Source organism: Etheostoma spectabile, chromosome 1 (genome assembly GCF_008692095.1).
Source record: "Etheostoma spectabile isolate EspeVRDwgs_2016 chromosome 1, UIUC_Espe_1.0, whole genome shotgun sequence".
NCBI lineage: Eukaryota > Metazoa > Chordata > Actinopteri > Perciformes > Percidae > Etheostoma > Etheostoma spectabile.
Genome location: NC_045733.1, coordinates 23,901,136 through 23,918,590, shown reverse-complemented (window position 1 = coordinate 23,918,590; position 17,455 = coordinate 23,901,136). Strand labels below are relative to the sequence as shown.

The window sequence follows — 17,455 nt, the reverse complement described above, 5'->3', positions numbered from 1 at the left end:
TTCTGGAGCAATTCGCTCTTGAAATTAAAAAAATTAAAAAAGACAGAGATTTCTAGTCCCTCCCTGCAAACCAGTCATTGGCTTTAATTGTAGAGACCAAGGAATTTATCAGACCGAATAAATCCTGCGCGCACATATGACATCTGCTGAAAAAGTTATTGTATTCATTAGCATGACTGCCACACTGTTGAGTTCAGAAACATCCAAAACACCAAAGTATGAAGACACAGTGGACCAGAAGCGATCAAGCTTTTATTTTTGAAAAGTCAAAACTCGGGGACAGCACCAGCCAGGAGGGCATGAGACGAGAGCATAGACTTATATTATTAATACATTATATTAATAATAATATTAATTTAATAACTGCAGGTTGTTCATCCCGGTTGCTATCAGACTTTACAACACCTGCACTACCTGATAATGTTGTAGTTTCTGTTCCTGTTTTTCATTTACTCTACACACTATGTATATCTTTATTATCTGTACTTTTATTTTTCCACTACAAGTACTTACTTTTTCAAAATTATTTATGGTCACAGGTCAATATCATTTATATTATGTTACCTACTTTTGCCATATTATTTAATTACATATTCAATTTAATTTTAACATCCCTTACTTACACTGCAATATTGTTTTTTGTTCTATGGCAACCGCACTTTACATTCATTCTATACCTTCTGCTCATTGTCTGTTGATTACCTGTTAATTTGTGTGTTTACTATATTTGCAGCGTGTTTATGTATTTGGTTGTGTTGTGTGTATTTGCAGCACGTTTGCGAAATGCTGCGCATGTGTTGTCAAATTAATTAAGTCGTTTTCTTAATTTGCTTTTGTTTTGTCTATTTGCATGTGTTTTCTTAAGTTACAGGGTGTTTGCTCCTGTCGGCCACCGTACTCCTCCCTACGCCAAAACAGTGACAGAAAGTCACAAAAAAAAATGGACACTGAAGAGACACAGACATTAAGAAAAAATGTAGATTGACATTGAAAAACTGTAATAGGATTGTGAGATTATTACTTTTTGATGTTTGTGTTTTATATATCACCTCAAAATTTTTCAGTGCCAATATTTCTTGTTTCAATGCCAAATTTTATTTTCAATGCCACAGGTTACTGTAACTGCTCTAGCTCCATAAATACAAAACTTTCCTCATCATATTTGTAACACACAGCTCAATAGCCATTATAAAAGTGGGACTCTACTCATGCAAATCTATCTGAGATCAAACATCTAAAGACACAATCCCCTCCACAACAAGGTTAACAAGTCAAGCCTTACTTTCTCAGAGGGAGCCTGGGGTTCAGCGGGGACTTCCACCATGTTACCTTGCGTCTACGACAGAGCCCACCCAACCCCAACGCACAGTTAGTCAATCAGTCCATCTAGCCCCTTAGGGCATCAACAACAAGCATTGCAGATCAGCCAGGATGTTAATAAAGCCAGTACAAAGTTGAAGGGGAATTCCACGAGGCTTAGCCTTCAGCTTGCTGTCCAGGACTTAGGTGAACTAAAACTCTTGCACTCCTATGATCTAAACTTCTGAACACTGCTCTTCTTGAAGACAAGTTTAATTCTTCAGCCGGTCAATAAAGTAAACTATTTTGGGCCATAAGCACTTAAAAATAATCTTACATAATAAATACATAATAATAACAAAATAATAAAAACATAGTAAAGTACCTGAGTTGGTTTTCAGAAAATATTTTAATATTACTTAAATATAAAGCATTCATATCTTTCTGTCATAATTGTACATATTACAACTGCTATATAAAAATATGAATGAATGAAGAATAAATGTGTAATTCAATTTTATAGCAAATATTTTGAAAATGCCTAGTCTTTTTTTTTTTTTTTTTTAAGTGGAGTTCCCCTTTAAGGTAGGAAGCAATGAAAGGAGACTGACCTTCTCTCCTGATGCATCGGGGCCCAGGGCAACCTGCACCATGATGCTAACTCCATTCTGTTGACAGAGAAATAGAGGCCAATATTTTATATTCTGTTCCCCTCCATACCTCACACTCAAACATCTTCAAAAACATCTTCTAAATCAATGAAATTAGGTGGCTGTATGTAGTAGGGTCGTGCGGATGGACGATGGCTGGCCGACATCACGATGGTGGCTCCATCGTGGTGCCACACCCCCCACCCTGTGAGACACAAGCTAATCCTAGTCGCGGGTGGTGGACGGGAAATTGACAACTTCATCGGTCTTGTACTAGCAAAGACACTTTGAGCTGTGCAAAATAGGGCCCCTTAAGTAGAAGCTACTTTTTTTTCCCCTTTACGTGCAACCTATTTTTGAAAAAGACCATCACTTTGAACAGACTGGATTGGCTTTAGTAATACATTCTCTCTCTCCTTGTCAGTTGTAGCTCGCTCTACCTGCTAGTAATGTTGGACACAGTGGTCTCAAGCAAGAGAGAAGGCATTAACGTAGAACGCTACCACACTTTCCTTTCTCGCCTCATTGGACAAAGTTTGTCAACATTACTGAGTGCGTGCATCAATAAGTAAGTCTGATGACGATGTTATGTAGGATTTAGGAATGTACGTTATGAATGAATGAATGAACGAATGTACAGTAGACTAATACACCAGGGTACTATTTTATGTGTGAGCTAATATTGTGTATCTGTTCATGTGTGCTGCAAGAGTTATGTTTATTGAATGCGTTATTCAGTGCAAATATAATCAACAACATATTTTAATCACAGTAATGATGGTATATTAGGTTATTACTGTCGCTCTGTTAAAGGCAGGCGTTCCACTGTACTGTCGTTACGCAGATCACAGACATCTAATTGAGTCTTGACTTTGACACCAGAGTGAAGTGAAAGTAGGTCAAGTTGTAATTTACTGCCCCTACCAGCAGGCGGCAGCATAGCCATGTAGTACTGTCTATTTACAGAGGGAATTTGACATGTAGGTCTGATTGATCCTGTTAACTGTTAGCCCATAGTAGTACGATGTTTTACTGTAAACATTGTCAACTGCCAATTTAGGGGGTATGGCCCAACACTAGTATGTAGTTGTGTGTACGGTTCCCTTTGCAGAGCATCTCTTCACCTAAATTACGCTTTTGTGCTTTAGTGAAATATGTGAAATGCATGCTAATACACTTTGGAGCAACAAAGGTTGGAGTATAAACGCAGGAAATACTAAGGAATGGTAGAACAAAATGTGTGGTCAGTAGCAGTTAAGTATGTAAAAAAAATCTAACAAAAACATTTAATCATACCTTCGTAAAGAAAGGAGTAATGAAAACGAAGAATACGTCATACACAAGCAGGAGGCTCAGCAGAATCACACAGATCTATGCCATTATGGGAAAAGAAATTCACAGATTAATTCCAGAACTGAGAAAAAAATATATATTTTAACATTACATTGCTCTATCAGGATTACATTAATTGACAATGACAGTAAATGTGTGTAGTGTGATGCCAAGACTACATCTTCAATAATGGGACAGTGTGTGACATACTGATGACAGAGGACAATATATATACTTAAATTGTTAGAGGGGCTGTTTAGCGGTACCTTGAAGTTCGACAGTGAAATGGTCTTCATGAAGTTGAGGCAGAAAGCAATGCCAAGGAGGTCCTGCAAGATCCAGATCCATCTACAAGGACACAAAAGCTCTTTTACTTTGTGTTTTAACCTTAACATTTGCTGTTACCTTTATCAAGAGCAGTCTCACTCTACCTAAGAATACAATACAAAAAGGAAATGCATCAAGTTACACATTAGAATGAACACCCTGATCAATTCTGCAAAAAGAAAAGCCTAGAGCAACAAGAATGAATGAACGTTGATTTTCTTGCCATTTCTTTGATAATTTACTAAGAGACGTTGGCTTCCTATGTCTTTGACTTTTTACATTCATTCAAGGCATGTTTAGGATAATTGTGACAGCAAGGCTTAAAATTCTATGAGAGCACTATAATCATCTTTGTGCTCCAATGTGGGCGTAATTTTAATCAATAAGCATTTCCTGCTTCACCGCCACAGGACTGTTTTGGTTATCTTAAGCATGTCTGAAGCATGATTTATGCTTCTGCGTTAAATCTACGCCCCGGGTATGTACTGTATGTAGGGATGTGGAGACAAGGACCCTACACCCGGCCCTACGCTGTAGTCTGACATGCACCTCTCGAAATATTTAACTACACATCGCGGCGACACAGACCGCTCGGCTGTGGCTTGGTAGCGTTGCATTTCCTCATTTCTTGGTTCTCTTTCTAAAATAAACAACATGAAATCAAAAGAAGGGTTAACCCTTCTTGCTACAGATTTCCCACAGTGGTCAGAAAACACAGGGGAGACACTTTGTTTCTCCCACTATGCCTCTCTAGAGTCCTCGCTCCCAAGCAAATAACCTCACTCTACCACACCCTCTCCACGCACACACAAATACCAATCTTATTAAAGAGATCGACACACCAACGCACAAGTATAAACTTACATAGGCTACGGCGAAAGATTTGCGTGGAGCCTCCATAGAAACATAAAACACACTTTAGTGTATGTGTGAAACCCACAGAAGGATTATGGTTGTGTGTTTGGTATGCATGTGTTCACAGTACCTGTCTTCATTCCTGTAGACTCCCCAGACCACAGCAATGCTAATGCAGACAGCAGCCAGTATGAGAGACCTTACTGAGAGGTTGCAATTTCGGATAGAGAAGCTAGAGAAAGACACAAATAATCAAATAAACAGACTTTCACATCTTCCCAATGTGACCACAATGTCTGTCTTGTTTAGATGAGAAAAATACATTTTCCCTCATACGGACTTGTTTGTCAGATAGCTTTGATACAAATCCATTTGGGCTAAAATTGTTATTTCTTTGTTATTCAATTTTGTTAAGTGATTTTACGTCTTATATCACACAAGTATCTATTTTATATTTGCCCAACACTAGTAGAATGTGTGCGTATATAAAAAAAATTTAAAGAGTGATGCTCATACCTCCCAGTGCCACAACCAAGTTTTTCCATCACTGCATCTAGACAGCTGAACAGTGCAGAGGCAGACGCCAGGCAGAATATGACAATAATGACGTAAACTGGAAAATATGGAACACAGATCATGTCAACAAAACTCCAGATTATCAGTCCTTCAGGGTACACAATTTTCTTTCCCCCACTCACCAAGGACATTGTAGAAGAAGTACATGAGTACCAGCATCCCACACATTAGGGCGACAAAGAAGACCACTTTGAGAGGAGAGTACAGGAAAAGCTCTCCGCTGTCTGCTTTGCTCTCTCCTCCTCCTCCCCCTGCCCCAACACCTTTTAACCGGTCTCTGCCACAAACAGAAAAACATTACATCTCTTTTCTATCTAAGGCCTATTCTTCCTAAAAAACAGAGGTTCTTGGGTTGCGACATCCATAGCGGGCTCATTGACTGTACCCGTTCTAATTTTTTTGCTGCTACTAATGTTGCAAATTTCTGGAAATCTCAACCACCAAACTTTTCTTCACTTTTCTGGAGTTAACAAGCATGTGGAGGTCATACAGGAACACTGCAAGACGTGTAAGTTTGCCATTCTAACTTTCACCGCTAATAACTTAATACGTTAATATCTCTGTTAAATAAGCAAATAATACACATAAGAACCTGATGTTAACTACATCTATAGCTCCCTCACACAAGGCCAAAACATGGCCAATATATTACAAGAAGCTAACATTATATGCTTTTCTAGAATAATTTCTCTATTGGGAATGTTGGTAATGGCAGTGGTAGAAGAAATACTCAAAACTAACTAACTATTAAGAGTAAAATAAGTAATACTGCACAGTAGTCCTGAATTTAAATGTTTCCTTAAAGTGAAAAGAGAGGCCTTATATCAGCACAATGTAGTTACATTTACTTAACATCTGTTCAAGGTGTAGCTACCAACTTTAACCTAATGATGGAGAGTTAAATTAATAATAATGCATCATATTTTAATAGTAATATTTTATGAGTAAAATCTGAATCTGCAACATAACAAGTAACATGTCTCTGTCAGGTAAATGTAATTGTACAATGTTTTCTTCTAAAGTAGAAGTACACAGTAAGTCAGTAGTATACGGTTGAGTAGCATATTAAGTGCTTTGGGTCCGTGTTCTGTAAGTTATTTCGGCGTACAATGGTTCTGGAGAAAGCTGCAGGCAGCAATACCACAGGCCAAGATAGCACCCTGTTCCAAACAGGCACGTTTTGAATAGGCACAGCACTATTACGAAGTAACAATGCATCATGTTCTTAAAATATGTGCTCTAGTTTGATGTATTAAAATGTATAGATACTGCTCTTTTTGGGAAGCTGCAATGTCTCACCTCTCACATGCCCCGCTCCAGTAGCCGCCCAAGGCGACCGTGACAATGGCAATCAGTAGCATGATTGCAATGCTTGCATCAATCTTTGAGTGAGGTGGAGCATAAAGCTTCACCTGCATTACTTCACCAAACACCTGAGGAGATACACAAACATGTAATGAGAAACTTTGCATCCAGCTTAACCTTCTTCATCAAATTGATTGATTGATTGAAAGGGTGGTAACAACAAGACCATATTTAGTAGAGAGTGAAAAAGTAGAGTATCTGACCTGCTGTGCTTCAAGTAAGTCTCTGTACCTCATGAGCGCCAGAGGAATATGGATCTTTGCATACTCAGACTCATTGGCTGATGGAGTGATCTGAAGAGCCGAGAAGTACAAAAGAGATTTTTTATAAATGCAGCTGGTTAGACTGTTCTTCCTTATTCCTTGCATCTTACATGTCACATTCAAACATCCTGACATCAGTATTATGATCACGTATAGACAAATGAACATGATTAGTCCTCTGACAATATACAGATTGATGTAAATACCCTACCAATAATTTGCTGCTGGCAATGAGCAAAGTTGTAGCTCCGAGGCTCTGAGCAACTAGAGCTTTCTGGCTGAAATCACAGTCTCCTCTCATCACTACCAATGCTTTTCCCTTTACCACATCTGGACTGACCCCAGAGGAATTACACAGCACAGTGGAGGTCATGTTCACCAATGGATACTGCAACTGGAAAAGTGAAGACAATAAGTGATTTAACAATTAGAAATTGGAACGTTTCCTATAATTTTACCATTATTACTTTAGAAAACATAGGAGAAGTCACACAATTATTGGTGTTACAGTAAACCCAACTAAGTAATTTCATCTAAGGTCATGTCATTATTACTTCTTAGCTGTAAATACTTCTGATTACCACATTAATCAGAGGGGTAAACCATCACCAGCAACCAGGTTGTAATAAGATACTGAAAAGTTACAAAAGAAGAGTGCCTAAAAGGTTTAACAAACTTACAGCAGCATCAAGGGTTTCTGACAGGGGCGTCCAGGAGTGATTGTGGACAATGCAGTACTCCCTATCTGTACTTCCATTTGAAATGTGCAAAATCGCCTCTTGGCAGTTTATCTGTTGGGCAAGAAATGTTATTCTTAGGAGTTCCACACAAATTTAAAATGTTGAAAAAATTATGTTGACCCAACTCAGCCTTGTAAGACAAAACCAAGGAATCAAACTAACATACTATGGCTAATGGAGATGACAGAAAGCAGCAGATTCATTGCAGCTGGCTTGACATCCAGCTAACACATGCTGCATCCCTGTAGGCACGTGTATTTGGTGTTTTGTGTGCTGAAAACTCATTTAAATTAAGTCATATGTGAAGAAGAAAATTAATCTGTTGTTGGTTGATCTGCTAACAACTCATGTACAAAATGTCACAACGTGTGATGGTGTGTCACAAATAGACTTTGCTTATCATTTAAGGAGTCTCAAGCCAACCGTAAAGCCTATGTTAATACTGGGCAAAATGTAATTAATTTGAAACATTTTTAGACTTCTGGATTACACAAACATTTTAAACACAATTTCCATGGCTACATGTTAATGTGGAGTTTGGACTGGCCCTACACTGAAATATAGTCATTTAAATGTAACAACTTCACTTGCAAATCAACAAATCCATGCCTACTGAAATGTAATATAGATTAGACTGACTGATATACCTCGTTTTTTATTCTTATTTTATTGTAGTAATCTATATAGTCATTTATGTCTTAAGCTGCAGCAACAACTAAATAAAGGATTATCTTATTGTATCTCATCTTATTTTGAGACCAATAACAAGGAAAATAAACGTGAACATTTAGATTAAAAAAAACATTAGTCAACATCAACTCTTTTTGTGGAAACATTTTTCAGTCAAAAGTAACAGTATCAAATTAATGATGTAATATTTATGTTTTAAATAGAAGCATAAGACAAGATCCCAAAACATACAGTTTAATATAGACAAAAATATTGAAAATTCAGATTCAATGTTGGTAGGTAAACGTGTTGCCTTCAGGAAGGACAGTAGCAAAACAGGTGACATAAAGCTTCAGGAGCCAGTTTAAAAAAGGAGCCGTGAACAATAATGTCGTTTTTATTTCTTTGTGGAAATACATCGCGGGGATAAAATCGATTAATCATTTTAAGAGGCACTTCTTTACCTTATTTCTGTAAGAACCAGATTATCTTCCAGTTCTGGAGTGAAGCTATTCCAGTAAGATAACATATTTAGAACATAGACAATTTCTTTTTTTTTTCTAAATAAGCTATCTAAGTATGAAGTTATTATTGCTTTTATTCGACGAAAAACATATTAGACTAACTCTAGTAGCGACAGGGTATAATGGCAATATGACTCTTCCTTCTTTACAAAGTTTCGTTGGTTGGTGAAGTTATGGAAGTTGTCAGGGAAACCCCCCATCCGCCAAACCTCAAGTTATACAGTTCTGTATAAAGTAGCTAGCTAAAATAGATTTTTCGACCCAGGAGCTTGGTATAATTTAACGTCAGTTTAGTAAGTGTTACATACATTAACGTATTCCTCATTAGCTGTGTAACATTAATGCAGCACAAAAACTTAGCTTTCTAGCTTGAACTACACTATCTGAAGCTAACTGACGAAACGTTAGAGCTAGCTAGCGTTAGCTCGTCGACAGCAGTCATTTGTCTCTTTTTATGTCCCGGGACATGACAGTACTTCTCGTACACATATTAGCACAGTGGTTTGACTACGTACTAAGAATATGATTTAGACAGATAACAGTAGTCACAGCTAGCGAGTTTTTCAACGGTAAATCTAGCTATAAGGCCCGTCATTTGCCGACGAACACCCTGTTTAGTTTGTTTTTATCGTCCATAAACTTACCTGCGATGCCAAGGAAATGACCGACAAAATGATGATTCTGACAGCTATTTCCATTTTGGTAACATTCACTTATTACTAAGTCTGGTGGCATCCACATTAAGTGAATTCTGTTTAGCACGGAAACACTCCTTATTCGCTAAGTTACTCGTATCTTCATTGCTATTGTTTAGCTTGTCAGCAGCTGCCAGGTACTTCCTGTATTGGCTTGTGACACATGACACGCTGACCCACTGGTTTCTGTTTCACCTCACAGCGTCTCAACAACAGGCGGAGCGCACACGCAAAGCATTCGTGAATTCAAATAATTAAAAAGCCGAAGTAGAAATGTAAAAATAATCCATTACAAGTGGGGCGTGTTATAATTTCATAACTAAACTTCGCGTTCGTTCGGATCTCTGAGGAAAAGGAGGTTTAGGGTTGAATTGAGAATTAGGAAACGGTTTAATGCAACAGCAGTGATGAAGATGATAAGACAAAGACAAACAAACAAAACGTAATAACGCTGCAGCTGACAGCGGACTGGATCCATGCTTCCCCCATGATGGAGTCACGTGAAACCCGTCCTGAATATCCCTAAAACACACTGATTTATGCCCTGCACCTGGGGCGGTTTCTTTTCACCTGGTGCTTTCAAATCCATTCTCATTGATCCGCTGTTGTCATGACAACATGCCGAGTGCATCTTTGCTGTCCAATGAGAACTGACCTGCCTTCAAACTCTGCACCTTTGGGGGTCGTTTTGGTTACAGAACACAGGGGTCTGTCGTGTAAATGTGAAACTCTGACATTGACATAGTCCAATCAACATTGTATTGTTTTAGCCTAGACTAAAACCCCAGGGGACAGGAGACAGTAGACCACCTTTTGTTGCATAGCAAGAAGCACCTTTCCATATGTAAAATGCTAGTCTTGACCTGTGGTTCTTTACATTTTAGAGAAATAGAGGGGGAAAATGGGGACAGATGTATGCATAATTTTCTAACCTGGCTCCTTCAGACATTTTAACTTTTTGAAACTCAACAGGCGGCTGTGGCTCAATGGTAGAGCAGTCGCCTGCCGATCGGAAGGTTCAATCACAGTCCTGCAGTCTCATGTCGAAGTGTGCTTGGGCAAGACACTGCACCCCGAGTTGCACCCGATGCTGCGTCAGATGTGTGTGAGTGTTTATCTGATGAGCAGGTGGCACCTTGTACGGCAGCGTCAGCCACAGTGTATGAATGTGTGTGAATGGTGAATGGTTCCTGTACTATGTAAAAGAGCTGTATAAGAACAGTCCATTTGCACGTACATTGAAAATATAAAAGTGCATTTGATACCTGTCTATATCGTTTCTGTTTATAGTGTGTAAATATTGCTATTTTTGTTTGTTTTGTATGTGTAAGCGCATTGCAAGCAATGGTTCCTCGTATGTGTCCTCATACCTGGCAATTAAAGCTGATTCTGATCTTAATCCTTATGGCAGGACACTTTTGTTGTATTTATTGACTTAGTCTAGGTTTGTTTTTCTGTTTGCTTTTGCTTTATTTTTTATCTAAGAAAGAAACATAACACACATACAAAAAAATCGATATCCTTTACATATGTTTCATGATGTTTGATGATATACATATGTGTGTGTGTGTGTGTATGTGTGTTTTTTCATCAACAAATCAAAGTAGTGAAAATATAAAAGTGCATGAAGCATGTAACCGCACAGCAACAATGCCAACGACAATGTGGCTAAGTGTACAGAACAAAATATTTAATGTGGAATTAATAAATGGGCAGCAGTAGTTTACATTTCCTGTACACATGCAGATTAATTTTAATATTATATAATTATTATTATACTATTATATAATATCTCTTTCAATTTTCCATGGCTGAGAAGCTAAAACTAAACATATGATGGGCGTAGATGGATACTTTCTGGCTCTTCCCTGAAGCTCCACAGCACTGAGACCGAAGATAAACACAGCAGCGGCCTCCCCATGTGTGACCCGGCTGCTGCTGCTGCTATAGCTTGGGGTTTTTGGTTTCAATGTGCCACTTTCAAATCTGCCATCTAACAAAAACTGTTAAGGCTATAAACTTTTACTGCATGACAACTGCTTCTAGATGATGACAATCATGTTGCTTTCAATGCAAAATGTTGAATTTAAGAAAGTTTGAAAGCAAAAAAAGAATCCTATTTCAAAATGTTCCTTTAATGATTTCTTCAGTTACACTGGAATCTCCTGAAATTATGATTTGTCCTTTAGTTTGAGCAACTGGTGGTAACAGAAAAAGTTTAAATGAGGAGTGTGCTTGTGATGTCGCTCTTGAATTGTCAGTATGTCACATGGAGAAAAAGAAATAGTAAGAGTAGCGTACCCAGTGATAGTTGTCTTATAATTCCTGAAGCAATCCCTTAATAAAGCATTTAACCCCCTGTCACAGACACTGTTTTCAGTTTGTTTTATGGGTCAAACACAGGACTTTCACCCAGGAGAGCGAGGTTCGTGCCCCGTGTCCTTAACTGTCCTGTTATTGCCGCCTGTCAGGGAAACCGCTTTCTTCTTTAACCGGCCCGTTATTCCCGCGAGTCACGGAAATGTAAATCCACCTACGACCTTTTCCTAAACCCAACCGTCCTGTTCCTGCAAGTCACAGAATCGTAAACCCACCCACGACCTTTTCCTAAACCCAAGATTTATGAAATCTTTGAATTTTAATAGTGCCTTTACTCTTGACAATCTCAATGCTCTGGCCCTAAAAAACATTTGAAGAGCAACAGGGCTTTTGCCAGACTACAATGTCGGTGCTTGGGCCATAATAAGAAGAAAGAAAGATTAAAAACCAAGAGAATTTCAATAGTGCCTTTGCCCCCGATGATGTTAGTGCTTTCGCCCCAAGGAAGAAGAAGAAGAAGAAGAAGAAGAAACATTTAATAAGGAGGCAAGAAAGCGCGTGCTGTTAATCAATTATTTGGGCGTGGAAGGTCAAAGACTTTTCTACATTCGAATTATGATTTCCTGACGGTACTGTGGCTTAAACAAATGCTATCCAATGGTACGATACCTCACAAGCTAGTGAAAATGTTGAAGGCCTACCATGTCCCAGGGCAATTCCAGAAGCTTATGCAGTGCTACTTCAACAGGTTCAAAATGCAGGTTCAAAATGCAGGTTTACCTGCGGAGACTTCACCAATAACTGGCAGAGGCTGGAGGTGGGAATTGTCAATGGCTTGACAATCTCATTGATTCTCTTTTCCACAGTGATGAACCTCCTTGTCAAACAAGCAGAGAAGTTTCGACGAGGCGCAGTACTAGCAAGTGGCATGTAAGTCAGTAATTAAGTAAGTAAAGTTTATTTGTATTGCACTTTTCACAGATAAAAAATGTAATTGTATACTATTCAATTACATTTGACTTCACAGTCAAATGTAATAGAATACAACAAATTAAAATACATGCACATTTAAATACAAATAGAACACATAACAAACAACCATGAAAACCCCTCAACTAACTGAAAGCCTGCTTGAATAGCAGGCTTCAATTGCTTTTTAAAAGATTCAACAGAATTCACACAACGTAGAAAGAGAGGCAAAACATTCCACAGCATAGGAGCCACTGCTTGGAAAGACCCTCTGGTTTTAAAATGAGTGCAGAGAACCACTAAAAGCCTCTGTAGGGAGGCACTTGACCGTGAAGGGCTCCATAAGTAAGGACCAGGATTTTAAATTGAATTCTATACTAGACTGGTAACCAATGAAGTGAAGCTAAAACGTGTGACGTGTGCTCTTTTGTTAATGTGAGTTAAAAGTTCTGAACAGCCTGGAGACAGTATAGCTCCTTCTTACTCAAACAGGTAAACAGACTCTTACAGTAATCTAAACGAGAGGTAGTGAAAGCATGAATGATCATCTTCAACTCAACCTTTGACACTAGTGCACCTAATTTGGAAATATTCCTCAGTTGGAAGAAACAGTTTCTAACTGATTGTTTAGAGTTGTGCTCCAAGGACCAGGCTGAATCAAACACAACACCTGAGCTTCTGAGGCTTGGCTGGACAGACAAGCCTGAGTCACCAATATGCTGCTTTATCTGAGGGATTCTACTTTCAGAGGCAATAACTAGTGTTTATGTTTTATCTGAGTTCAGAAGCAAAAACGTTGTTACATAACCACTGTGTGATACTAGTCAAGCAGTTGATTAAAGAAGACAGTTTATAGAACTCAGTTTCCTTAAATGAGCAGCACAGTTGAATATCATCCGCATACAGATGATAAGATTCAAAAACTGATCAACTCAAAAAACTACTTATGGACTCAAATCTGGATTTTCTTTGCCTGTCGGAATCATGGCTGACAGACTCATCACCTGATGCATCATAACTAGTAGCAGGGAATAATATCTTTAGAAAAGATTGAAATACTGGCAGAGGAGGTGGACTACTGATGTATATATGTTAAGGACTGTATAAACTGCAACGCCTAACTGTGTAGATATTTAATGTATGGCAGTTAGAATGATTTTATCCACCAGCATGTCATTCACTGTTATTTGTATATAAAGACCCCCGTCATCAAATAGTGTGTTTTATGAAAACCTGAAAAACATTGTCAAAGACTTTGACAGAAACAAAGAGTTGATTTTGGTTGGAGACTCAAACATTAACTGGACTGAGAAGTCTAAAACAAAAAAACTTAAAGACATAACCAGTCAATTTGACCTCACACAATTGATACAAGGTCCCACCAGAATCACCCCATCATCTCATATGTAGTAATAAACCGGAAAGAACAACTAAAACATTCAAATTTTCTGACTGGGCTATTGGATCATAATCTGACACTGATATCACGGAAAAACAAAACAAAGGTTTATTTACCAGCAAGAAAGTAAAAAAGGTGTTAAACATTATACAAAAGAGATTCATCATTGAATTTTAAAGCCAGTCAGAATCAACTAACTTGGAGTGAGATCCTGTCCACAGAGGACTTAGAGCTTGGATCTAGGAGCTTAATGACTAAGGTTAAAAGTGAGTTCAGTAAAAGTGTTGCTCATTCCAGAAAAAAACTAACTCTGCCGTGGCTTAATGAACAAGTATGGAATCTAATGAAACGGAGGGATTATGCACTGAAAACTGCAATTAAGTCAGGGTTAGCCCATCATGAGAGAACTTTTCAACAGCTACGTAATAAAGTTGTTAATGAATTGAGAAAGGCAAAAGCAAAGTTTTTTATTGGTATTATAAATGAGTCAAAAGGGAACAGTAGGCAAACTTGGGAAAACATCAACACAGCTTTAAAGAAGAACATCAAAAAAAGAGATAAAGTGTTTGAATTACAAGTACAGGGAACCTTAACTAAAGATAAAGACCAACTTTCTTCTATGTTTTATAGTTATTTTATATATTCTGTTCAAGATTTTGCACAAGGCTTTGGACCAAGAGGGAAGGTTAACACCATTGAATGATAATCTTCCACTATTTAGCATCTCCAAAGTGCCAGAATCTCACATAACTAAAATGTTAGGCCAGTTTAAGAACTCTAAGGCTAAAGATGTCTTTGATTGTGCATTCCTGAAGAAGTATAAAAATATACACTGTGTTCCAATTGCTCATCTGGTAAATCTATTGAACAAAGTTTTTTTTCCTAATGCCTGGAAATCAGCAGTAATAACACCTATCTTTAAAGCTGGAGATGCACCTATTATAACCAACTATAGACTTATTAGTATCCTCCCTGTTGTCGCTAAAGTAATGGAACGGATAGTCTGTGACCAGTTGCTATAAATCAAGGCCATTTTCCACTGCACACTTTTCAGTTTGGATTCAAGAAAAATCATGCCACAGAAACAGCTACTTGTTACTTTATTGAACAAATCAAATCCAGCCTTGATAATGGAGGGGTTGTTGGGGCTGTTTCCTTGATTTTAAGAAGGTGTTTGATACAGTGAATCATAATGCTTTGTTATCCAAACTGTCAAAGATTAATTTCTCTCCCATTACTCTGACATGGATGGAGTCTTATTTAGACTCTAGAAAGCAGATTAATGATAGCTGCTCCTCATTTGCTGACAGCCCTTTTGGAGTCACTCAGGGATCTATTTTAGGACCAATTTTATTTAGTCCATATATTAATGATCCGCCAGTGATTTGCCCAGAAGTCCTGATCCAATTGTACACGGACGATACAGTTATTTATACCCATGCAAAAACTAGAGAACAAGCTGCAGCAAAACTTACTGAAGCACTAAACAAAGTGTCAGACTGGTCCACTCTCAGTTGTCTCACTCTTAATGTAAGTAAAACAGTGGGCATGTATTTCTCTATTAAGAGGAATATTACACAACATCAGCCTAATATCTGTATTATGGGAAAATAATAGCCAATTTTAGACATATAAGACACCAGATACCAATAACCGCAGCTAAACTGTTGTTGCATTCCAGGATCTTCTCACATTTATCTTACTGTTCTACAAGCTGGTCCCAGGCAGGTGGGACTGCACTAAACCCCTAAGTACCCTTTACAAACAAGCTGTGAAAGTTCTTGACAAAAAAACAAGAAACTACCATCACTGCACCATCATAAAAAAACACAACCTATTAACCTTTGACAGTTATCTCTGTTTTGCAGACATATGCCTGATGTATAAATTGACCCATGATCTTGCACCACCACCACGCAAGCAATGTGTTGTGCAGAGATAAATATAAGGGTCTCCAGGGCTTCCATAAGAGGTGACTGCTACACTCAATTTAGGAAGGCTAAATTTGATCAACAAGCTTTTTCATTTACTATAGTAGAAAAGTGGAACTTAATTCCATTCCACATTAGAAATTGTGTGTTAGTTTTAAAATGTCCTTAAAGACTTGGCTGAAGGCAAATCAACTATGTGATCATTGATATTTTTATAACATGGAGTGTATATTTTGTGTACTGGTTAATACGGTATGTAATGTTTGTTATAGGTTGTTGTTGTTTATGTTTTTGTTTTTTATAGTATTGTCTGTAGTGTCTATATTGTGTGTATTGCCCTTTTGATAGTATTGTTTGTAGTGTTTGACACAGCATTTTGGTGGGATCAACAAAAACATGACACAGTCTGCACGTACTGGCTTCCATGGAAACACTTGTGTGATTTTTCCAGTTGATTGGGAAAGCCTCTCTGCTCCTTGTCTTTGACTGAAATCAGAACAGTGTCTCCTTGTGATCAATCACGCTCTCTCTCTTGCTTTACAGCCATCACAGCATCACCCTCATTGATTGGCGGGAATCTTTGACACCGCACCCTGGTTGGAAGGGTCTTCTTGTGGGAACGTCAACTTATCTGGAGTGTAATCATTCCACTTTAGATCTGGAAAAAGAAGGAAAAAAGTCAACATGTTGCAACAGATTATAATTTATCTGATTGGTGTTTGTAACCCTTCTGGTCAAAAACGTGTTTTGCTCATTGTTCCTTCACTCGGATGTTTGATTTTTACTGTGCAGGATTATGTATATGCAGAGTTTGACACTATAAAATGATTTTAATGATTTTAAAATTCATTTGCTGACGAAAGAAAGTTTTTCTGTGCTCAACTCATGACGTGTGTGAACAGGTCTTCTCGGGAAGCCTGCCCAATACAAAAAGAACAAAAAATTTGATGTAGAAACTCAAACTTCCAGTACACATTCACCAAGAATGGGCTTTATAGTGAAGCAGTTGTACTTTTGTAACAAACAATATTTATAGATGCTTGATTTTTCAATTAAGAAAGAAGATAAATGTTTTTTTTAAATATTACTTTTGGGCATTTTAGGCCATTTTATAGGACAACGGAAGACATGAACGGGGAGAGAGAGAGAGGGGAAATGACATGCAGCAAAGAGCTGCAAGTCGGAATTTAATTGGAGTAAACTTCTATAAATGGGCTTGCGTTCTAGCAGGTGAGCCACCCAAGCACAAAATTTAAGAAAGTTTAACTAGTTAATTGAAGTTTTTATAAAAAACCATATCAGAAATAATTACTATTGAAAGCAGAGTAATTTTATTTATTTATTTTATTCTTACAACACATCTGGAGGGGCTCTAATTCTCCAAATTCTGTCTTGAAGCTTGAAGATTTTGAGCACATTTGGGGTGTAGTTTAGTTTAAAAATACTGAACAATACGCCTCACCTTGAAGTTTGAGTTTCCAACAACAGGAGTTGCAGTGGTGTTTTGCTTGGAAGTTCCTTATGGCATCATCCCCCAGGTTG

The 17,455-nt window shown here is 37.9% G+C and overlaps 3 protein-coding genes across 5 annotated transcripts in view; all 3 read right to left on the bottom strand.

Annotated features, from left to right (window-relative positions):
• sppl2a (signal peptide peptidase like 2A) overlaps positions 1 to 9,512 on the bottom strand; it is a 17,646-nt gene extending 8,134 nt beyond the window's left edge. For 2 of the 3 annotated variants that reach the window (XM_032516343.1, XM_032516352.1), the window contains exons 1-12: positions 9,245 to 9,512; positions 7,348 to 7,458; positions 6,879 to 7,061; positions 6,608 to 6,697; positions 6,339 to 6,472; positions 5,162 to 5,316; positions 4,980 to 5,076; positions 4,594 to 4,695; positions 3,548 to 3,629; positions 3,246 to 3,320; positions 1,911 to 1,967; positions 1,283 to 1,336 (exon numbers count right to left, since the gene is read on the bottom strand). In XM_032516343.1, coding sequence (XP_032372234.1) covers positions 1,283 to 1,336; positions 1,911 to 1,967; positions 3,246 to 3,320; positions 3,548 to 3,629; positions 4,594 to 4,695; positions 4,980 to 5,076; positions 5,162 to 5,316; positions 6,339 to 6,472; positions 6,608 to 6,697; positions 6,879 to 7,061; positions 7,348 to 7,458; positions 9,245 to 9,298 — 1,194 coding nt within the window. In that variant the 5' untranslated portion in view covers positions 9,299 to 9,512. The remainder of the gene's footprint in view (positions 1 to 1,282; positions 1,337 to 1,910; positions 1,968 to 3,245; positions 3,321 to 3,547; positions 3,630 to 4,593; positions 4,696 to 4,979; positions 5,077 to 5,161; positions 5,317 to 6,338; positions 6,473 to 6,607; positions 6,698 to 6,878; positions 7,062 to 7,347; positions 7,459 to 9,244) is intronic. The other variant, XM_032516360.1, reaches the window with a different exon arrangement.
• Positions 1 to 17,455, bottom strand: part of LOC116689707 (transient receptor potential cation channel subfamily M member 7) — an 89,912-nt gene that overhangs the window by 34,992 nt on the left and 37,465 nt on the right. The window lies entirely within an intron of this gene.
• LOC116689722 (transient receptor potential cation channel subfamily M member 7) overlaps positions 14,425 to 17,455 on the bottom strand; it is a gene marked incomplete at its 5' end in the record, with an annotated part of 11,685 nt that continues 8,654 nt past the window's right edge. The window contains 2 exon segments of the mRNA XM_032516333.1: positions 14,425 to 16,388; positions 16,421 to 16,571. Coding sequence (XP_032372224.1) covers positions 16,474 to 16,571 — 98 coding nt within the window.